At 42.3% G+C, this 23,761-nt stretch overlaps 1 protein-coding gene across 2 annotated transcripts in view; it reads right to left on the bottom strand.

Annotated features, from left to right (window-relative positions):
- Parn (poly(A)-specific ribonuclease) overlaps positions 1-23,761 on the bottom strand; it is a 112,833-nt gene that overhangs the window by 72,655 nt on the left and 16,417 nt on the right. For both annotated transcript variants that reach the window (XM_028778338.1, XM_028778339.1), the window contains exons 13-18: positions 19,020-19,097; positions 10,423-10,466; positions 8,493-8,535; positions 7,225-7,300; positions 5,215-5,325; positions 4,589-4,658 (exon numbers count right to left, since the gene is read on the bottom strand). In XM_028778338.1, coding sequence (XP_028634171.1) covers positions 4,589-4,658; positions 5,215-5,325; positions 7,225-7,300; positions 8,493-8,535; positions 10,423-10,466; positions 19,020-19,097 — 422 coding nt within the window. The remainder of the gene's footprint in view (positions 1-4,588; positions 4,659-5,214; positions 5,326-7,224; positions 7,301-8,492; positions 8,536-10,422; positions 10,467-19,019; positions 19,098-23,761) is intronic.

The raw sequence follows: 23,761 nt of genomic DNA, 5'->3' as shown, positions 1-23,761 counted from the left end.
ACACACACACACACACACACACACACACACACACGCGCGCGCGAACTTCACTCTGGCTGGAGGTGTAGCTCAGTCACAGGGCTTAGCACACATGGGATACAGGGTTCTATCCCCACTGTCAGTAGGTACATACACATTCACATGCACACAAATACTGAATTTATTTCTGATCAAGGTTTTACCCTTTTCTTCTTTGTTAAAGGTTCTATATATAATTACTATTCTATGTGTGTGCTATGCTATGTATGTGGGTGCACATGTTACAGCATGCGTGTGGAAGTCAGAACAACTCTGTGGAGTGAGTTCTCTCACCTTTAATGGGTTCTAAGAAGCAAACTCAGGTTGCCAAGCTTGTGTGCCAAGTGTCTTTACCTACTGAACCATCCTGCCAACCTGTCTCAAACTTTACTTTTAAAACAGAAATCTGATGACAGCAAAGCACACTACTGTGTGTGACATGTGAGGGCAGTGTGAGTTCAGTAGACTTCATGCCAATGTGGGAACACTACATTTAGAGAAACGACTAAAAATTAATTGTCCTGGAAGAGGGAACCAAAACAATTAGAAATTCAAGATCTTCCTCAGCTACACAGACAGTCTGAAGACAGAGGCTACATGAGACTCTGTTTCAAAAGAAAAATTAAAAAATAAGATAACAATGAAATAAGTTGACCTTCAGAAAATGTAAAAGTACCTTTTATTCTCCTATCGTAATTGTAGTCTCCCAGGCTGACTGCCTCCAGCTGCTAACCTAGGCCTAGTCCTGGAAGCTCCTACTCTGAACAATCTTATCTAGACCTAAAAAGTTTTCAGCCTCTGAGACATACTGCTAAGTAAGCTCGCCCTTTCTAGTTCTTTCTGAACTCTGGCTAACTGGTTCAACTCAGCTGTTCTGGCTCAAACTTCCCCCCAAGCTGACTGACGCTCTGGCTTCTCTCTCTTGACCTCTGAATTACTCTAACTTTGGCAATATGTTCCAATCTTCTGGCTCCTCGTTCTCTGGCTTGTTCTGTCTTCACCTGTGTCTAGCTTGTTATCTCTCTGCAACCTGTCTCTCTTTAACTGTCCCAGTAAAACTGTCTCCTTTCTCTGTACCGTCCGTCCCTTAAGTAAATTCCCTTTCCTGTCTTTTCTCTGGAGAGTTGGGCATATCCTATTCTGTTAAATCTTTCTCTGATTGGTCACTTTGTCTGCCACTCAATTAGTACCACTTTCAAACATTGGTGTTTCTACAAACTAACTTTACCTTTGCTGTTTGGAATTAAAGGTGTGTACTAAGGGCGTGTCTGTATTTCAGGAAGAGGGTTTAACTAGAAACAGGTTTCTCAGTAAACAACACAATCTCAGGGTTCACAGTATGAGCAAATGTCCTGCAACAAGAAAAGTCATATTTTTCTAAAATCATTAATTGATATAATGTTGGGAGCCAATAGTTGGTGTTTATAAACAGGGTAACTTGAAAAATGACAAGACACAAGTTTTAATGTGGTAAGTCAGACCTGCAAATAAAACTAAGGTCGGGCTGGAGAGATGGCTCAGTGGTTAAGAGCACCGATTGTTCTTCCAGAGGTCCTGAGTTCAATTTCCAGCAACCACATGGTGGCTCACAACCATCTGTAATGGGATCTTCTGTTGTGTCTGAAGATAGCTATAGTGTACTTATATACAAAAAAAAAAAAAATTTTTTAAAAAAAAAAAAAAAAAAAAAAACTAAGGTCAATGCTAGGAAGGAAGATGTTGTGGTCTAACTACACCCCCGCCCCAGAACAGCTGCAGCAACTTTGTTCCATGCCTGCCAGTTATTTCATATTGTTGCTGTAACATGCCTGCCAGTCATTAACACAGAAAACAACTTGACAAGGTCATGCTGATCACTCATCCTGTTGTGTTATGTTATGTTTGTTATGTTATGTTTGTTATGTTATGTTATGTTATGCATGTCCTGAGGTTTGTTAATCTTAAGGAATTCCAGAAAGCTTTACACAGGACCCATCCAGGTAGAGGGCAATATGAACTGTGCGGCTTGAGTCTGAGCTGACCACTGGGCAGAACTCAGGAGCTCAGTGTGGTTTTTGTGGCTCACACTGAAGAATGCTACTAATAAGCCAAAAGTTATGATTGTAATATTTATGCTCTGTTATCTCAATCTTCAAAAATTCCTCCTTTCACCACCTCACTTACCTCACTCAGGACCAATCAATCAATCAGCTTAAAGGTCAGCTGATAATACTCTGTCTAGTAATGTAGTGCTGCTTCACTCTTGCCTTTTAAACTTTTAAACCTGGTTTTTCCTGTAAAAAGCCTGCTTGCAGGACAGATGGGTACCACAATTAGGTTATTCCTTGTGGTCCTAGTCTGATCAGTATCAGGGTATCTGATCAATGCTGATTGTGAGATCGATGCTTTGTGCAGGAACTCCTAGACCACAGCAGAAGACATGTCAGATGTAGCAGTAGCCCCCGCTGCAGGTGCATCAGGACAGATGACTGCAGTGGTCCAAGATATTACAACACATAGTAGGAAAGCCATAATATTTTCTCTTCAGAGGTAAAAGAAACATCTTTCTTTCACAAATAAGAAAAAAGTAGTCCAAAAGTCAATTTCTTAGTGAAAATCATGGAAGGATTCCTGATCTTATCCCCTAGTCAACTATTTTAGGTATGTATTTAGTTAGACTTTAGCCCCTCAAAAAGAAAAACCCTAAATGGACAGATGTTCTCATGCTAAATGAAGCCTTATGTTTTCGGTGGAGATGGTTTCACACTGTAGTCTAGGTGGGCCTAGAACTCACTGTATGGTGCAGAGCTGGTCTCAGACTCAGTCTTCTGAGTACTGGGACTGGAGGCCTGAAGTCCTACAATGAGACTGCTGCACAGCATCTGGAACGCACGCACTCATGCAGAGAAGCTTGATCAGGCTTTCTGCTCTGTTGGGGACATGTGAGAATCAGCAGGCAGATGCAGTTGTCCTCTAACCTCCACCACACCAGATGCTGTAGGGACTTGGATGGAGTAGAGAGAGAACGGCTGCTTCAAATATTTGCAGGAACTAAACATTTAAATTTGAAAAATACTGTTGAACAGAGAATGTAATACCATGTCCATAAAAATGTAAGGGACGCTTAAAACTTCAATCATATGTACTGGGCACCAGTGGCACAGATTTAAGAAGAATTACAAAGATAAACACTGCTCTAAAATAGGAGGTAAACACTAAGAAAATGATTTTTCACTCTTCTCTTCCCACTCTGAAAGAATGGCCAGACAACACAGACACAAATGCCTTTGTGTGTTAGCACAACTCACTTTCCATGCAAAAACTTCAACTTAATTTCCAATAAACATCATACTATTACATAGCACTCTTTTGAAAAGGTCATCAATATCATACATATTTCCTCTGAACTTCCAGATAAAATACCAACAAAAATAGAAGTACTGGAAAGACCACTCCTGAGTGGTTAAGAAAATGGGCAGCTTTTCCAGAGGACTCAAGTTCAGTTCCCAGCACCTACACGGCAGCTCACACCTGTTTGTAACTCCAGTTACAAACTCCAGTAACAGAAGATCTAACTCCTTCTTCTGATCTCTGAAGGTACCAGGAACATACATGATATACAGACACATAGGAAGGCAAAACACTCACAGATAAAATTAATAATGATAGGAGAAACTAGTGAGAAAAAAAGAAAACAAAGGAAGCCACACTATAATTCACAATAAAACTCCCTAACTCGGGGAATACCAATATCCAGAGCCTGTAAGAATCTTGGTTTGGAAGTAGCAGCTGTCACTATAGCATACTAAGTAGAGAACCTTGGAACTACAGTTAATACAGACAGCCTGAGGAAACAATATCCTCCCCTGTAAAGCCATGATACAATGTAACTGCTGCATATGACCTCCAGAAATGATGAAACTCCCAACCCTGAAATAGTCACTTCTGACCAGGATAGATGTGCCTGCCTCATTCTGTCTGGCTCACACAGAATCTAATATCAACTCTGTTGGAGAGGCAGAGGCCAAGGCACTGAGCCAGACATAGCTGCCTAAGCATCATATCCGTAACTTTACCAAGTAAGCACAAATCACAGTTTGAAATAACAATCTTTGAGATTCTTGAAAAATGCTCTGAACTTAAGACTTCTTCAGAAATCACAGGGACAAGTTTTTCCCTCATTAGATGAGATTATAGGAGAACACTAGCATGCAGGAGACCATGGTTCAATCCCCAGCACACCGCAAAAGAAAAAAGAAGCAAACAGAGAGCCAATGTAATTAAAGCATGGCTTCCTAGATCAGCATACCACCATTTATCTAACATCTCCTTAGAAATAACATGTAATCAGCTAATAAGGCAAATACAGAGAAATAATAATGTCACATGGAAAGTTCAGTAGGAAGTAGATTTAATGAAAACATCCCTTGAAGGGAATTTAAATGCCAAAACCACTTTTTTTTTTTTAAAAGACATATGCCATCAGCAATGCTTTCTTTCTGAAAAGTCAATTTCAAAAACATCCCTGTCCCCCAAGATATGTGTCTTGTTCATAGTGTAAGAACCAGGTTGCAACCCTGTGATTACTTACTTGTTAAAAAAGGGTTCAATGAGCTTTGATCTGGCAGACACACACATTTTTGGTGGACTGAGTAAAGAACCTAGTGAGGAGAGGCAGGGTATTATACAGAGCACATGGTCAAAATGCAGCTCAGACATACTGTGGTACACTCCGTGAGGGGAAACAGAACTCTCAAAGGTCCACAGAGCTTACAACAGGCAGTGTCAGCTGTCCCTTCAGTGTGTCCCTGCCTCAGCTCTTCTCGTTCCCCTCTCAACACCCTTCTGTTTCTATAGGGACGGCCAGACCCTAGGACCACGGTGGTGATGCAGGTTTCCATTCCTTCCCCACTCCCACATGGAAGCCAAATCCCAAAACATGATATCCATAAATGAGCTATTTGGGGGTCAAGTAGGGTAACTGGTTCCTTCACAAGAAACACGGGTGCTTCCTCCTCTAACACTACAGTATGAGGATACGTAAATGCAACTGTCCGAAAGTTGGTGTCCAGGTGTGGGTACCTCAATCCTGGGCTTCCAAGTTTCCTGCATCATGAGAAACTCGGGTCTGTTATCTAAGCCTGGTCTTTGGTAATTCATCACAGCAGGACACAGGAGAGAGCCACTCTATTTGACAGAAACATATATCTCAAGTACCTAAGTAATTAGCCATGGAGACGAAGCAGAGTCCTGTGATGTAGGCATCGTACCCTGCCTCGTGAAGCTGCTCAGAAGCTGTGTCATAGCTTGGAAAGCCTTCCGCACTTTCTAAGGAGAAAAAAAGGAGCAATCAGTTCAGACCAAAGAAAGTGGCCTCAGTTTCCTTACCAAGATTCAGCTGTAGGCCTCCGCAGTCACACTGACTGGAGCCATTTGCAATCTTATGTTTCCCATCCTGTGACAATTCTTCCTTGCTATTCTATCATAAATGTAGGACAAAGCAGAGATTAAACAGGACTCTGAGCTGGGGACAGTGGCCACACCTGTAATCGATGTACTTGGGAAGCTGAGGCAAAAGAACTACAGCAAGTTTTAGGCCAGCTTAGGCTAAATAGTTCTAGACCATCCTCGGCTACAAAGTAAGACTCTGTAAACAAAGTAAACTAATAACAAACCCACAAGACTGAGAGGTCACGTGGTGTCTATCAACCTCTCCTCTATCACTCACACAAACGCGAGCCTGGACAAAGCACTGCACCCCTAAGCCTCCCAGTTTTCTAAAAATAAGATGCTAATCCACCTTCCCTTGTAAGGCTTTTGAGGGTTACAAATGGCAAGATGTTGCTTACGTTCTCCCCTAGTGCCTGGAACATGCCACATGATCATAACCATCACCCATCAGTATCCCAAATAACCCCCACAAAACAAGCGAGTCCAACTAAATGCAGCAGGGCCCCTGGCTATTCCAAGCTTAGCAATTTATACAGACAAAAGCACACTTAACCCCAAAATAGAGCAGAGCTTGCGGTAATGCTGCCCTTAGTCCATGGGGCCACTGAACTACAAAGCCATTTATAAGATGATCTTAGTCACACTGCTACATACAGGTGCTGAGTGAATGTAAGAAGAATAACCTGCTTTTGAGTAAGTTCTGTACCAAAGAAATATGAAAATAATAGGACAGGATACAGCTCTTACTTATAAGTAATTATTTCCTAGAATCAAGCTGAAAATGAATGCTTAAAAGGTCACTGCCTCATCAGAAGCAAGAATGGAAACTATTGATGGAATGGCTGGAATCATTTATGCTTTTTATGTAAGAATTCTCTAATTTCCTACATACTAAATATTGGGCTTGACACTTGCTAAGAAAGAAAGCCTTTTAACACTGCAGTGCTTAAATAAGATCTAGACACCACCTGCTGAAGCTCGTAATTCCCCAGATCAATTATCCCATTCCACAGTTACACACAGGGCATGTGTCTCCCTCCCTCTACCTAGCTCACACTGTAATTGGATTCTTGGACTATTACTCAGAAGGGAAGCAAATGCCTATGGCCCTGTCTACCCTACTACACTCCATCACAAACTTCTGAACCATCAGTGCTGTGATCAGTGTCTCTGACCACAGCCCATGGAATGATAACTGCAGGTCAGCAGTACAATCTGGGTATCAGGACCAAGGATACAGCGCCCCAAAACACAGGGGTGGGGCCACACATACCACACAATTCATATGATACCACGTGTTCCTCCTGACCGCAGGCTTTCCTCAGTGATATTGTTTAGCTCAGGGGGCACAAAGGTGTGCTCTCATCTCTGTAGCACAGCCAGACCGTGGGTTTTCTGAGACCTAAAATGTATATCTATTGCATCTCCAATGATCACTCACTGACTCTGTCTCTGTTCAAACAATGCATCTGACAAAAGGATACATCAAGTTTTGGGAGAATTCCAAGCATTAGGAAATAAAAGCCTTAAAACTTTAATTGCCAAGCGTCACAGTGAATGGCTACCCAACTCTCTTAACATGATGTGGATACAGCTAGACGTGGAACTAGAATACTATCTTTATTCAAAAAGCAGCCATCCAGCAAGGGCCTGAAAGTTAACCCAGCCAAAGTCCACAGACAGCACATTATCATTCCCGAGACATTTCACATTCTTTTCTACAGAACACATTAGTAACTTCCAAAGCTTGACGGTTTTCAGGTTCAATATTCTTACCGACTTTAGGAGGGTCAAAAGGTGTCTCTTTCAACCGCTTTTCCAACTCAGCAAGGGATGTGTTGTTAATGATATCCTGAAAAGCAAGAGGTGGAGAATCAGAACACTTCATCTCAGAGCAAGAGATTAAGGAGAGCCAATTTAGGGTATACAGATGGAAAAAAGCATCCCATACTGCCCTCTTGTGTCTCTTAAAAGAATAGAAGCCATTAGAATACATTTGCTGAAGGAGCAAGTTCAAGGTTCACTACGGAAAGACACAATGAGGTGGAGAGACTTACAGTGTAAAACCTAAGACTCAGGCAGTCCCGGTGCTCGCTCACCTGTAACCCCACTACCTGGGAGGCTGAGGCGGCAGGATGAAGAGTTTAAAGCCAACCTCATTTCAAAAGCAAAGCTGTGAAAAAAACTGTGGTAGAGGAGAAAAACAAACTTCCATGTTTGCTGAGGGCTTGGGGGATGACGGCACTCTGACAAGCACTGCAGAGAGGCTACAGGCAGTCCTTAACTTCCAGGATCGCGGGCAGAGACACAGAACTAGAAAGCTCTGTCCTAGTGTACTGTTCAGAAGGCTTCAGAAACTCCTTGACAAGAATGTAATACATTAACTTAAATACTCTTTATTAGAATATATGTCCAAATATGTAAAGTAAGAAGGCAGGCAGAGAAAGGACAAATTGTTTGCAGGTATAACCTATTCAGTAACATAAATTATAAGCTGGGCAGCAGTTGGGCACGCCTTTAATTCCAGCACTTGGGAAGCAGAGGCAAGTGGATCTCTGAAATCGAGGCCAGTCTGGTCTACAAAGCAACTTCCAGGACAGCCAAGGTACTTATACAGAGAAACCTGGGGGGGTTGGGTGGTGGGGCTATCTTATTCAAAAACAGGAAAAATAAAGATAACTTCACATTTTTTATATTATTTCTATTCTTTTCCAATCTCTCTTCTTCCTTTCTAATTTTCTAATGTGTTTGAAATAATATTTAAATCAGAATTCCAAAGCTATTTGTGGTAGTCCAAAAAATTTCAAAGAGAGCTGGACATGCCGACATACGCATTTCCTAATGCTTGGAATTCTCCCAAAACTTGATGTATCCTTTTATCAGATGCTTTGTTTGAGGCAAAGGCTGTGGGATCAGGCATTCAAGGTTACTACATCAGCTATAGAATGAGTTCAAGGCCTGCCTGGCCATACCAAGAGTCAGTCTCAAACAAACAGAAACTTCAAATGCTACCTTGTGAGTGATAGTTCAGATTTAAATAGTACCTTAAAAGGCTGCGTGCTGGCCATCAACTTAGTATCCAAGAGTCTGGAAGCAAAATACATTTTAATAAGGTAAATAAAGTATGTATCAATATTGAAAATGCACTTTGTTAAAATATAAAAATACTTAAAATATTTCATAAGTAAAACACTTTCATAAAACACATAGAAGTGGGGAGATGAAACAAACACACTGGTCAGTGTGAACTGAGTGGCAACGTGGCTGATGAGCTGAGAACAGAGTCCCATTGCTGGCTTTCTTCACTCACCAAAATGCTGTATACAGTCCAAACTGAGCCAAAGGAACAGGTTCCATACCTATACTTAAAGGAATGAGGCTAGCTAGCATCTATCTTGAAAGTGAGCCAAACACCCCACATTTTACTTTCTATGGGATCTACCCCCTGGTTTGAACTCTAACAGGAGCCAAAATCTGCAAGGGAAGTTTCCTGCTACTATTTCTTACAGTGCCAGCTAAGCTCTACTGTCAACACTGACTGGATTTGGAATGACCTATGAGCACACCTCCATGTCAGCCTTTGAGGAAGCTTCCAGAGGTTTAGCTGAGGAAGGAAGACCCACCTAGAAAGCAGGTAGCACTACCCCCACTGAGTGGGTAAAATAGAAGAGAAAGGCAGATAAGTCCTTTCTCTGCTTCCTGATCTGTTCTTGTGAGGAGTGCTTGACTCCACGAACCCCACGGTCCCTTTCCCATTAAGACAGACTGTACCCTCAGACCATGCACCAGCTGATTTTGTCAGGTATTACATCACAGCAGTGAGAAAAAGAAGAACACCTAACTACTCTACTACAGGGACCAGAAATAGTAGGGAAGAGAATGACACGTAAAGATTCTCTCTATCTAAATCTAGTTCCACATAAATGTAAACATTTCGGCTATGGCAGCAATAACTACCCTAACTTCACTTCTTCAAAAGACATATCGCCTTACTGTATAAGCTCCACGAATTTTACATGTGGTTGATACACATAGCATAGTCAAATTAGCATGCAATACAATGCTGACTGGAAAACACTAATAGTACTGGCATTGATGAAAGAAAGTGCGTGGGGCCAGGAAGCCATAGGATCAGAAGGAGCAGGCCTGGAGCAAGACTGGGGTCAATGGGGGTCAATGGGCAGGAGTGGGATTGCGTCCGTCAGGCTCCAGGTCTGCATGTCCTGGTGTACGTTGTTTTGTGTCTGGACCCTTGGCTCCCCAGAGGAGGTCACGTAGGCAGTGGTCAGGTTAAACTTCCTTTCCCCTTATAAGGTCAAATCCAGCAGCACCTAGAATTCCTCCTCATGCAAATGAGGCACCCTGACCCCAGCCAATAATGTACACTCACCCCATACCCTCCACAAAGGTTTGAACAGCCTTTGTTTCCCCCAATAAACTGAACCAGTTCTCTGAAGCTGCTCTCAGATGCATGTGTTCTTTACCCTGCACTCATCACTAACCAAGATTCTGCCTGTGTGCACCCGCCTTCCAGTCTAGCTGCATGATCAACGGGGCTGGCTACCCAGAGAGGGAGAAGCAGATGCTGGATGGCAGAAGTGAGGATGAGGAAGGCCTGCAGCCTCTAGTTCTTAACTGAGGAGACAGCACTGTCAGTTGAGACACATCAACAATTAAATAGGTACATCCCACACACGTGAATGGCCAGGACTGTGACAGGACCCTTCACCAGTCCTTCAGACAGCAGGATGCAGGAGAGAAAAAAGGGAGCCATCAACTATTTTCTACTTTCACTCTAAGATAGAATCTGATCTTTAATGGGATGGCTGATCAAACTATTCATAAAGTTAAACAATCGACTATGGCAAAGCTGGGCTCTTCTAGCCATTAAATCCCTTCCCAGCTTGCACAGCTGACTACTGGTGCTGCAAAAGCCTCGGTGAGTGTCAGGACGGACCCTTGAGGAAGGCTTACCTGGGGAAGATACATGTCGTCATCTCCTTAAACTCACTCAGGTCCTGAAAGGCAAGAAGATGACCTGTCACCCCAGCAGAGCACAGCACTGCTAACTACTCAGGAGCCACCCCAGTTCTCAGCTATCTCAAATACTGTCATGCTTCAAGCTAAACGGTAAGATCCACAGGTAACTAAGAAATATTTCTTACAAGCTGGAGAGATGGCTCCGGAGTTAAGAGTGTTGTGCTCTTGCAGATGACCTAGGGTAGATTCCCAGCGCCCACGTGGCGGCTCACAACCACCCATACCTAGTTCCAGGTACCGGATGCTCTAACCTCCTGGTCAATGAGAGCCACAGGGCAGGAGAGAACCACCTCCTACAGCTGTGCTCAGACCTCCACAGGCTCACCTCAGCAACACATATAACACACAGACATTACACAAAATTAAAGGTTTTAATGTAATGAAAATTAAATAAATAATACATTTAGGAATATCTCCGAGTTCTCACTCCCTGAGAACTATGTAGCCTGGATAGGTAATATAAAGATTCTACAGCTAAACTTATGAGGAAGTGATTCCATCACATGTAAAGTACTGCTGACTTGGGAGACTGCACCTCAGGGAGTTCAGTGTTAGCTGACAGACTGTACTCCACTTCACAGACTTAGGCTAATAGTGACACTAAGTGGCATCACTACAGTGAGTGGGAATGGACACACTGTAAAGCAGCTGAAATCTCTGAGCCTATCTCTGGCTGTTAGTTAAAAATGACCATAAAAACAGAGACTTTGGAACATGCGTATGATTCCTGCCTAAGTACTCAGTCAATTGCTAACGTGGCACTAAAAGCTGTTGGAGGATATCTGAGCATACTGTGAACCAAGATTGTGTAGTTTACCAGAAAAAGCTATTTCTAGTTGTGGCATGGATCAGCCCTTAGCACACACCTTTAATCCCTCTGACTGGAACATACACACTCTTAGTATACACCTTTAATTCCAAATAATGAAGGTAGTTAGTTTGTAGAAGCATCCACGTTTGAAAGTGATATCTAATTGAGTGGCAGACAACGTGATGAATCAGAGAAAGATCTGACAGAATAGGATATGCCCAACTCTCAAGAAAAGAGCGGAGGGGCTGGAGAGATGGCTCAGAGGTTTAGGGCACTGGCTGCTCTTTCAGAGGTCCTGAGTTCAATTTTCAACAACCACATGGTGGCTCACAACCATCTGTAATGGGACCTGATGCCCTCTTCTGGTGTGTCTGAAGATAGCAACAGTGTACATTAGATAAATATATAAAATAAATAAATTTTTAAAAAAAAAAAAAGAGCGGAAAGAGAAGCTACTCAAGGGGTGGTTATAAAGAGACAGGTTGCAGAGAGAGCAAGCTAGACACAGGTGAAGACAGATCAAGCCAGAAAATAAAAAGGAGCCAGAAGAGTAGAAAAGATTGCCAGAATTAGTTTAAGGCCAAGCAAAGTAATTCAGGAGAGAAGCCAGATTGAATCAGTTTGGAGAAGAGTTTGAGCCAGAACAGCTGAGTTGAATCAGCCAGCCAGAATTCAGAAAGAACTAGAAAGGGTGAGCTTACTCAGCAGTAAATCTCAGCAGCTGAAAACATTCTAGGTCTAGATAAGATTGTTCAGAGACTAGAAGCTTCCAAGACTAGTACTAGGTTAGCAGGATTAAGCCTCTGAGAGAACACCTCAATCAGGTGACTGAAAATTGCTTTTAACAAACAGTAAGTACCTAAATTAGACTATTCATTTTACAGGTTTATTTTGATCAGGAATTCTAGGGCAAAAATGAGAGTACTTTGGTTTTCAATTAGCCTATTTACATACATTATTGCCATGCTAGCCTGGGTAGTGACGCCCCTGACCCTTAGTAAACTCATGCTTCAGAGCAAGCTGCATTTACAATTAGCTTTTCAAGCCTCTAAACACAGACTATATTTAACTTGAAATACACTTCAGGGCTGGAGAGATGGCTCAGCGGTTAAGAGCATGGACCGCTCTTCCAGAGGTCCTGAGTTCAAATCCCAGCAACCACATGGTGGCTCACAACCATCCATAAAGAGATTGGATGCCCTCTTCTGGTGTGTCCGAAGACAGCTACAGTGTACTACTCATAATAAAATAAATAAATAAATAAATAAATCTTTAAAAAAAAAAAAGTCAACGAAATACACTTCAGCTTCTCAATGGCTGTTGCTGAATCAATGGACAATACATGAACAAGGGTTAAGGCTAAGTCAAACAAAAAAAAATGCCCTAATGTCTGTCGTTAACCTTTCAACACCACTAAGAAGTTCTACAAACAAGAGAAAAGTAGAATTTTGGCCACCTCCAGGAGAAACAAAAAATACTGGACTAACGCCTACAAGGCCATCCTCAAGTAGCAGGAGGTCCTATAAGAAACTCTCCACTGAATAACAAGACATAGTTTCTTTCTTTTTATTTTCATCTTGGTTTGTCTGTGCACATAATGTGTATATATATATATATATACATTGAGCATAAGCCTGCCATAGTGCATGTGTGAAAGAACATTTCTAATGTCAGGCTTCTCCTTCGAACATGTTTGAGCCAGGGTCTCTTGTTCACCATATGCCAGGCTGCCTCACCCATAAGCTTCCGAGGATTTTCTCTCTCCACCTTCCATCTTGTAGTAGGAACTGTGGATTCTAGATAAGCCACTGACTAGCTTTACAATTACATTTATAAAATATGGTGCCAGTGTCTGGAGAGATGGTTCAGTTAAGAGCACTGGCTGCTCTTCCAGAAGACTGGGGTTCAATTCCCAGAACCCACATGGCAGCTTTTAACTGTTTATAACTCTAGTCTCAGGGGACCTAATGCCCTCTTCTGGCTTCCGTTGGTACTACAGGTAAGCAGGCTGTAGTGGTTTGAATATAAATAACCTCATAGGCTCATATGTTTGAAAGCTTGATCCACAGTTAGCAGAACTGTTTGGGAAGGATTAGGTGAAACCTTGTTGGGAAAGGTATGTTACTGGGGTTTGGGGTTGCAAAAGCCAGGATGCAAAGCTCTCAGCTACTGCTCCAAGGCCATGCCTGCTTCCTTCTCACCATGGTGATTACGGACTCACACTCTAGAACTGTAAGCAAGCCTCAAATTAAATACTTTATTTTCTAAGAAATCCTTTGATCATACTTTCTCTTTACAGCGACAGAACAGGCAAGACTGTGCTGGCTGGTCTTATGTCAGCTTGTCTTTCAGGTAGAGTCACCTGAAAGGAGGGAACCTCAACTGAGAAGATGCCTCCGCAAGCTCGCTGTCTTAAGTAGTAATCGATGGAGGAGAGCTCACCCCACTGTAGGTGGTTCCATGCCTGGGCTGGTGACCCTGGACTTATTATAAAAAAGAAGGCTGAGCAAGCCGGTAAGGCAGTATCTATCCATCTACCATCCATGGCCTTTACATCAGCTCCTGCCTCCGGGTTCCTGCCCTATTTGAGTTTCTATCCTGACTTCCTTCCATGATGAACACTGATATGGAAATGTAAGTCAAATAAACCCTTTTCTCCACAACTTGCTTTTTGGTCATAGTGTTTAATCAAAAACCCTTAGACAACACCCATACACAAAAATAAAATAAATGTTTTTTAACTTAAATTTGGTGGCAGGAAGTGTAATTATTCTACCATCTTCAATACACTGTCTCCTATTCTCACCATTTTTTTTCCATAGCTAAACAAAAGAACCATGTTTTTTCTTTCTGATAATGCAGGGGATGAAAAGACATGTGTGTGTTCCTGTACACACACTAAATCACCTCAGGCACCTTGATGAGATAAAACTGTAATCACCTGCTTTCTGGTTGTACTGGCTGGTTTTGTGTGTCAACTTGACACAAGCTGGAGTTATCACAGAGAAAGGAGCCTCACTTAAGGCAATGCTTCCATGAGATCCAGCTGTAAGGCATTTTCTCAATTAGTGATCAAGGTGGGGAGGGCCCATTATGGGCTGGTACTCCAGGGTTCAATAAGAAAGCAAGCTGAGCAAGCCAGGGGAAGCAAGCCAGTAAGTAACATCCCTCCATGGCCTCTGCATCAGCCCCTGCTTCCTGATCTGCTTGAGTTCCAGTCCTGACTTCCTCTGGTGATGAACAGCAATGTGGAAGTGTAAGCTGAATAAACCCTTTCCTTCCCAACTTGTTTCTTGGTCATGATGTTTGTGCAGGAATAGAAACCCTGACTAAGACACTGGTAGAATTTGAATTGGACTGGCTTCATTCAAGTTCACATTTTCTGAGCACTCACACATAAGGTGAAGTCAATCCTCTTCAGATCTATCATTTAGGAGAAGGGGCTGTGCCATATAAAACAGAGCAAAACTTAGGCACCAGGAAACCCCAAAGCCCTGGAGGATTGGGCACTGAAGGTTCTAGCAAGGCAGCAAACAGAGAAGAACTGTGTGGTAGGAAAGGTTTAAGTGGAGATGTAGCCTGAGAACATGGAGCAAGGAAAGCAGGCAGAAGCAAGCAAGGACCCAAACCCAGGCCAGCCAGAGCACACATCAGCCTGCCTGGGAACATGGAATCTCATAGAGACTGGAGCACATAAGCAATCAAATACAACCAGACAGGCCCAACTCCAAAGAGTCAGCCAGATGCAGAAATAAAGAATGTGGGATTATCTGAGGATCTTTAGGATCAGTGATGTGAAGAGAGCCACACATCAGAGGAGTAGAAAAGCAGTGGTCAGAAGACATTTGTCAAATCAACACTTAATGCCTTCCGTGCGCCTGGAATTTCTGCTTGCTATTAAGAACACCAGAAGCTCAATATTAAATATGCTCCCTCAGTCCTTATGGTAATTGCATCATCAGTAACCTTAACCCTAACCCGAACCCTTGCTCCTTTGGTCTCCATGGCTAGTAAGACATGAATGACTGAAAACAACCATGAGCTAGTCTGTAGACACAAAATGCAAATTCCACTTTCACTGGAATTCTTGCATCCTAGAGAGTGATGGATGGGCTGTCATGGAAGTGGGCATACTGCTCTCCTCCAAAAGACCATCAGGGGCTGATGGGACAACATGACCTAGCAAACGTCAAGAGAACCAAATCTTACAAGCAACAAATGATGAGTCCAGACTCACAGCAATTTAAAGTGGACTGAGCCAGGAAATGTAATCTGAGCACTTGAACCTAGGAGTTCAAAGGCAGTCAGGGCTACGTATAAGATTCGATTTAAAAAAAAAAAAAAAAAAGTGGGGCTAGTGAGATGGCCCCTGGTTAAAAGCACTTGCTGATCTTCCAGAGGACACAGGTTCAATTCTCAGCACCCATATGGTGGCTCACAAATATTTGTAACTCCAGTTTCAGGAAGTCCAACACCCTTCTCTGGCCTCTGCAGCATTAGGCAAGCAAATAGAGCACATTCATACATGTAGGCAAAACAATCATACACTTTAAAAATTATTTACTTTTATTTGTGTGTGTATATGGATGAGTTTATGGATACTACATTTTTGCAAGTGATCTGGGAGGCCTGAAGGCACCAGATCCCTTGGAGCTGGAGTTACAGGCAGTTATAAGGCACCAATGGGCCAGAACAAACCCAGGCCCTCTGAAAAAGCAGCAAGTGCACTTAACCACTGAGACACCTCACTTGCCCTAAAATAAGTTGTTTTGTTTTTTAGTACATAAAAATAAAGCATAGTATGATGGCTATTCTTGGTTAACTTGACTACATGTGGAATTATGTAAAACCCAAATGCCTGAGCACACCTGTGAGGGACTTTTCCTCCCTTCCTTCCTTCCTTCCTTCCTTCCTTCCTTCCTTCCTTCCTTCCTTCCTTCCTTTCTTTGTTTCTTTCTTTATTAACAATTAAGTCATCTAAGTGGGACGACCCACTTCTACTCTGAATTTTTGAGGTGAGAAGACAGACCTTTAATCCTGATTTTTTGAGGGGAAAGATCCACCTTAAATCTGTGCCACACCTTCTGTTGGCAGCCTACATAAAGAACATGGAAGAAGAAAACATTGTTCTCTTTGTCTGCTACTCTTGCTATTACTGGCTCAAGTCCATTCCTTCACTGGCATTAAAGATACTTCTTAAGGCTTCTGGCATGTACTGAAGACCAGCTGAGACATGTAACCTCTTGGACTGAACAGCTACTAGATTCTTGGACATTCCACTAATAGACAGCCATGGTTTGTCTAGCTATAATAAATCGTGTGCGTGTGCATGTGCGTGTGCGTGTTCATTCTATCAGTTCAGTTCCTCTAGAACCCTAATATTCATGGACTGGCAAACTAGAGCCACACAACCCAAATCTGGATCACCTGTTGGGGATTGTGCAAGAGGAACAACAAAACAGCTTTAGAACTCATGGACTGTGGCCAAGCCAGTAGCACAACCATGATGGCAGTGCCTGCCTCAGAGAGGCGGAACCCAGAGGACTGTGTGTCCTGAGGACTTCCTACTGCTGTGGAGTATAGCTCTGCTTGTTGCCCTCATGGTCATCTCATCCCTCATACTCTGTGAGTTGTATGGAAACGCTAAGGGGGTTCCAGCCCCTCACTGGACAATGTCATTGGCACTTACAACAGTGACTGATCTTTTTCAAGCACTGCTGCTGTAGCAGATTAGTGATTCAACCACCACCCTCAGACAGAACTAAGAGATGCAGATTATTAGTAAAGTTAGGTTAAGATGTTTTTGTTAGTGGCTTTGACAAAATCTAAGAGAACAAAAAGTTCAGAAAGACACGGTTTTGATAATTGAATGAAGGATTTTGGGGGTGAGGTAGTAAGAACAACAGCAGCCCGACTAGCACCGGTTGGCATTCCTCTCCGTGATCAAGGTGGTGATTAGTTTCTTACACTCATTTTTGCCCTCATCTTCCTGATATAATTTAATAAAAAACTGTTAATGAGTAGGTGTGCACCTTGAAGATTTAAAGTAAAAATGACTGTTTTTTATATGTAAAAGTTTAGATTTATGATTCTTTTAAGTTTTTTAAGAATACTTTTAAAGATAAATAACAAAATCAATGATCCTATGATTATAACCACACATTGCAGCCTACCAGTAATGTAACCACATTGTAATTTTTATATTGCTTGAAAGATTTTGCTAAGATATACTGCCTGTGGGAGAAGAAATAAAGTTCTTAGAGGCTACAAAGTTCTTCATTCACCGAGTATGTAGGTGTGTGTGTGTGTGTGTATGTGTGTGTGTGTCTGTGTGTGTTCTGCCAAGCCCAGGCCTCTCCCTTCACATCCTAACGTGAAAGTTTACAGCCAACTCCTCATTTTTCCCCTTAAATCAGGTATTATCCAACATAGCAGCCTCGGGTTATAATAGCAGACTAGAGAGTTGTCACAGCACTATGCATTCTGGAAAACCCCAAATATTTTACTAGAGGGTCTTTTATAAAAATGCTGCCAATGTGTAGAACAAGAGACAAACTGAATGTTAAATGGGGAGAAGGACTCAAATCCAGGCTGAACTCCAGAAGAGAAGGACGGCTACTTGACAGGTAAGTAAGATCTCAGGTATGAAGGACAGCATGGAGTCATCAAGATTATCCTCTGGGCTGGCAGAACTCAGGCTGACATGAAACACAGGATCGGAGCTGAGAAATCAGAGTAGCAGAAACAGAAAATAGAACTGGTTTAAAAACAGTGAAGGAAGAATAAAGGGGGGAGCCAAACTTTGAAATCTCCTTTGAGATATATACATATTAAAAGTGCCTTGGTCTGAGGGCTAGAGTCTAGCCCTAACTGTACACCTGGACCGGAGGGAGACCAGAGCTGGGGATGGACGTTGGAATATTCGTGGTTCACGTCATGGCAGACAGTGAGGTCTTTGAAGGACAAAAAAAAATGAAGGAGGGTGGAGGCAGAGTGATGGGGGCAAGAGACACAGCCACAGCAGTTATGGAGTGAGGGAGTAAAGCCACTAGAGGGGCAAAAGGCATGTGATAATGACCCAGATGACCTGGCTCCAAGTACAGAAATACTACCGAGGTCCCCAGGGAGCCGCACGGTGCTCAGCAGCAGCAGTCAAGGGGTCATGCTCTTTCCAGCTCTCCCAGGTCTAATTTTGGAGATACCTGTGGCCTATCCTGTGTGCAGCAGTAAATAAGCAAACCTATCATCATTGATTGAGGAAACAAATATTTAGTCTTGCTCTGGCAATACCTGACAGCTATCAACCCCTTACAATAGCTCATGTATACATCCTATCAAAACAGCAAAGCTGGTTCAGCAGCTCAGAGTACTTTCAAACTATCTTCCTAGGTCCCAAGAAAAATATTTTAAAGATGATGTCTGAGTTCAGTGATGAACAGCATGTGCTGCTCTTTCAGAAGACCCAGCATCCACCTCACAGCTTAGAACCTTCTGTCACTCCAGTCCTAAAGTACCTTCTTCTGAAACTCCTTAAGTACCAGGCATGCAAACATACATGCAGGTAAAACATCTGTCATATACATAAAATAATAAAAATAATACAGAGAAGCACATAAGGTCTTACTAGGAACATGCCACATACAAGGAAATGAGGACTTACAACCCAGACAGAGAGCACTCACAGAAAAGGCAGGTGGGTTTGGACACTGCAGTCACTTACCGCAGGCAGGGGGCAGTAGAACTGGTGAATCGTGTGCATGACATCCAAGAGCATGTTGTGTCCAACAACCAGCTTCCCCTGGGGAAGACAGGTTAGAAAAAGCATGTCAGAGTTGCATCAGGGCTTACAAATAAGGTGGATGCTTCAGATGAGACAGAGTTACAACATAGCTAGGCCAGCTGGCTGCTCCCTAGGTAACCCACACAGGCCTCATGTTCTTCCTGCCTCAGCTTCTCAAGTGCTGAGATTACAGCTGCACAGCTACTATTCCCATTCTTAATGATTTTTTTCCATTTTTCACATTTTTATTAATCTTGTTATTTTCAAAAGTTTGATGTAGTTTCTTGTTGGTTTTGGTTTTTTAGACAAGTCTTGCTATACTGTCCAGGTTGCCCCTGAACTTCTGAGCTATAGCAATCCTTCCTCCCGCCTCAGCCTCCCTGAGAAGCTGAGACTATAGAGAACAACTGTGCCTTGCTGGAAGTAGTTTGACTGAAGCACTCTAAACAATAAAATCCGAAATCCCTAGAACTTTGACTGTGAATATATACCTTTAAGACTCTTAAAACATCTTTAAAACCTACATGTTTAAAGATTTATTTATAACAATGTTTATAAAATGTAAAAATAACTACTTCCAAATGTTGTTAAACTCAACACATTTTCACTTCCTATGGCATCTATATCCAGTGGCTCCTGGCACACCTTTGCTTCTTTTAAAAACGTGTTATTAACGTGTGTGTGCACTTGAGCCCTCACACACGCACGCACATACTTGAGTGGGTGGCGAGGGGACAGCTACACAAGCCATAGAGTGCCTGCGGAGGAAGACTGGGTTACACGCTGTAGGCCACATCCCCTCCTTCCACGTCTACATGCATTTGGAACACCAGCCTCGGTCACCAGGCTTGCACGGCAAGTGCCTTTTCCCACTGAGCCATCTCAATGACCCGCATTGCTTTTCAATCATACATGTACAATAAATTACTCCATTTTAGTAGCCCTAACAATAAAATTCTTTATTAAATTTATAAAAATAAAAAAAAATACCTACTAATATACCTTAGATTTCCCAGCCCTATGATTCCTCAGAGAATAGAGAGAAGATGTTGCTGTTTCAGTTTTGGAGGTCAGGAGAATAGGAGTTGAGATAAGATCTAATATAGCCCAGGCTAGCTTTGAACATCTATGTAGCCGAAGATAACCTTTAACTATTGACCTTGTGCTTCTGTTCCCCAAGTGCTGAGATTAGGCTTGTGCCACCATGTCCAGCTTTTCTTTCAAACTTTGCTTGTTTGTTTTTGTCAAAATAGTGGGTTACAATGGATGTTCTGTTTTGTTTGACATAGGAGACTCTCTCTGTAGCCTGGGATGAGCTGGATCTCACTGTGTAGTCTTGGCTAGATGACTCTATCTTTAACATAAACATTGTCTTAGTGTTTCTACTGCTTTGATGAAACACTATAAACACAAAGCAATTAGGGGAGAAAAGGGTTTATTTGGTTTACACTTCCACACGCTGTTCATCTCCAAAGGAAGTCGGGAAAGGAACTCAGGACAGGACAGGAACCTAGGGCAGGAGCTGAAACAGAGGCCATGGAGGGACTGCTTACTGACTTGCTCTCCATGGCTTGCTCAGTCTGCTTTCTTATACAACTGAGGGCTACCAGCCCAGGGATGGCACCACCCACAACGGGCTAGACCCTCTTCCATTGATCACTAATTGAGGAAATGCCTTACAGCTGTATTTCATGGAGGCATTTTCTCCACAGAGACTCCCTCCCCGCTGATGACTCTAGCTGTGTCAAATTGACACAAAACTAGTCAGTGTAAACATCAAACACTACAGTGAAACTTTTTACAAAGTTTCAATGGTTCTCTATACAATATGCCAAACTCAGAAGTCAACTTGATTCTTTGACATAATTAATCTTATAAAGTATCCCAGATCTAACAAGATGAGGTTTGGTTTGGTTTTGGCTCTGTATCTGTGTAAGTCTTGAGTCCCAGTGCAATGTTAAAGTATCAAGCACTTTGGCAGCAGACTCCAATTAGAATGCAGAAGCTAAGAAGAAAAGACTTGGAGAAAAGCATCTTTTTTTTTTTTTTTTTTTGGTTTTTCGAGACAGGGTTTCTCTGTGTAGCCCTGGCTGTCCTAGAACTCACTCTGTAGACCAGGCTGGCCTCGAACTCAGAAATCCACCTGCCTCTGCCTCCCAAGTGCTGGGATTAAAGGCGTGCACCACCACCGTCCAGCTGGAGAAAAGCATCTTGACTAGACACTATGAGGCCAAAAACTTCAAGAGCTTCAGAAAAGGTTGGAGTCTAGTTGCTATGAAGAAACACCATGACCAACACAACTCTTCTTATAAAATAAAGCATTTAATTGGGTCTGGCTTAAAGGGTTAGTCCATTATCATAATGGTATGGAACATGGTGGTATGGATGTCACTGAAGCAGTAGCTGAGAGCTACATCCTGATCCAAAGGCAAAAAGAGAGACTATGGGGTTGGCATGAGCTTTTAAAAACTCAAAGCCCAGCTCCAGAGAAACACTTCCTCTAGCAAAGCCACACATCCTGTTCCTTTCAAGTAGTGCCACTCAAATCTGTGAGCCTATGGGGCTATTCTCAATCAAACCACACCAACCATATTCTGCATATAGGACTGTGTGTATATATACAGTATCCAGTGACATCTAAAGCCAGGACAGCACAGAAGGAACCCCAGGCTAGATCTTAGTTTCAAACTGCATTCTAGAGGCTACAGGATGGACCAATGGCTAAGAGAAAATAGTGTCCCAAGACCAGTGCTGGCTGGCTCATAATCACCTGTAACTCCAGCTGGAAAGACCTCTGAGGAGGCTCTTGTCTAGCTTCTGCAGGTAACCTCATTATGAATGGCATACAAATTCAGATAAAAATAAATGTTCCAGGCTGGGCTAGCCTATTCTATAGAGTGAGTTCCAGGAAATAGAGGACTACATAGAGAAACTGTTTCTTGAAAAACAAACAAAACTCCATTCTCCTGGAACCAGAGCTCTTTAAAAGAAGTCACAGTTTCCAGGGGAAACACAACTTGACACCAGAAAATGTTCAAAGTAATGGGACAGGAAACTTGCTCAAAGGACATAAAAGCCAAACTAAAAAAGCACCAATTAAAACTGTTCCAAATTGAGCAACAAAATAAGCAATAAAAATACTAGGCTATTGAGCTGGAGAGATGGCTCAGTGGTTTAGAGCACTGACTACTCCTCCAGAGGTCTTGAGTTCAATTCCCAGCAACCACATGGTAGCACATAACCATCTGTTATGGGATACGATGCCCTCTTCTGGTGTGTCTGAAGACAGCAACAGTGTACTCACAAACATAAAATAAATAAATCTTTAAAAAAAAAAATACTAGGTCATAGCCAACCATGGTAGTAGACACCTGTACTCCTAGCACTTGAAAAGTTGAGGCAACAGGATGGAATAACCTAAATATCTGTCTCAAAAACAAACAACAAAACTGGGTTGCTAGTGTTGATTGTTATGATATGTTTACATGCTTGGTAGCCTAGACTAGCCTCCCAACTCCTGACCTTCTTGCCTCTGCCTCTCAAGTACTGAGACAACAGAAGTGCAACAGCACAACCTGCTCACAAAAGGTATTTACTACCTACGAAGGAAAAGCAGTAACTTCACAGAACAGCAATTCAGTAGACAGCACCTCAACAATCCATTACTGAGGTCAATATCATAAGTACCACTTCTGTGGTATTCTTGCCAAAGCAGAACATTCTGATTTTAAACATGAATCAACAAATCCCAGCTGAGGGACATTTAGCAAAAACACTGAAAAATCATCAACACTATCAAGCTACATAGACAAAGAAAGATTATCAAAGTCTACACAAGCAAGGAGTGAAAATAAGCAAATACAAGCAGTCCTGGACAGAACTTTGAAGAGTTAGCTGAGAAGCCCCTGAAATTCAAATTAAGGTTTTAGTTTACTTCCTCATATTATACCAATATGAACTTCCTGGTTCTGATAATCACAGAACAGCAATGCAGGATGTTAGCATCAGAAACAGTTGTCCAAGATATACATGGAGATTCTTTATTATTCCTGTGACATTTATGTGAGTATAAATAAAATCAGAAGCCTGAAGCTTCATCCCTGGAACCAACACAATGGAAGAAGAGAAGAGATTCTCAGAGATTATCCTCTGGCCTCCATGGGTGTCTGTGTACACACACAGGGACAGAGAGACAGAGACAGAGAGAAAGAGGCTAGACATGTAGCTAGGTGGGCAGAAGTTTTGCCTAGTAACTGTAAGATCTTAAGGTCAAATCTCAGTAGCATCGAAATACTTATAAATATATAAAACATATAACACAGATCTCCACTGACTGGATAATGATTTAGTGTAATATAAATATCCCAGAGGAGTTGGAGGGGAGCTCCAGAGATATTTCAGTGGTTAAAGAGTGCACACTAATCTTGTAAAGAACTCGAGTTCAGTTCCCAGTATCCACACTGAGCAGCTTACAACAGCTCCAGGGGAATCTGACACTCTTCTGTACTCTGTAAGCAGCTGCACTCCCAAGTCCACACATACACATTCAGGAGAAACACCCATACACATGAATATATTTTTATTTAATAAAAAAAATTTAAAGGGTACTAGATTCCACCTTCAATCCTGCAGATAGATAGATAGATAGATAGATAGATAGATAGATAGATAGATAGATAGAT

The sequence above is a fragment of the Grammomys surdaster genome, unplaced genomic scaffold (genome assembly GCF_004785775.1).
Source record: "Grammomys surdaster isolate TR1022 unplaced genomic scaffold, NIH_TR_1.0 334, whole genome shotgun sequence".
Taxonomy (NCBI): Eukaryota; Metazoa; Chordata; class Mammalia; order Rodentia; family Muridae; genus Grammomys; species Grammomys surdaster.
The sequence above is the reverse complement of the archived record's forward strand: the minus strand, read 5'-3'. Positions and strand labels throughout refer to the sequence as shown.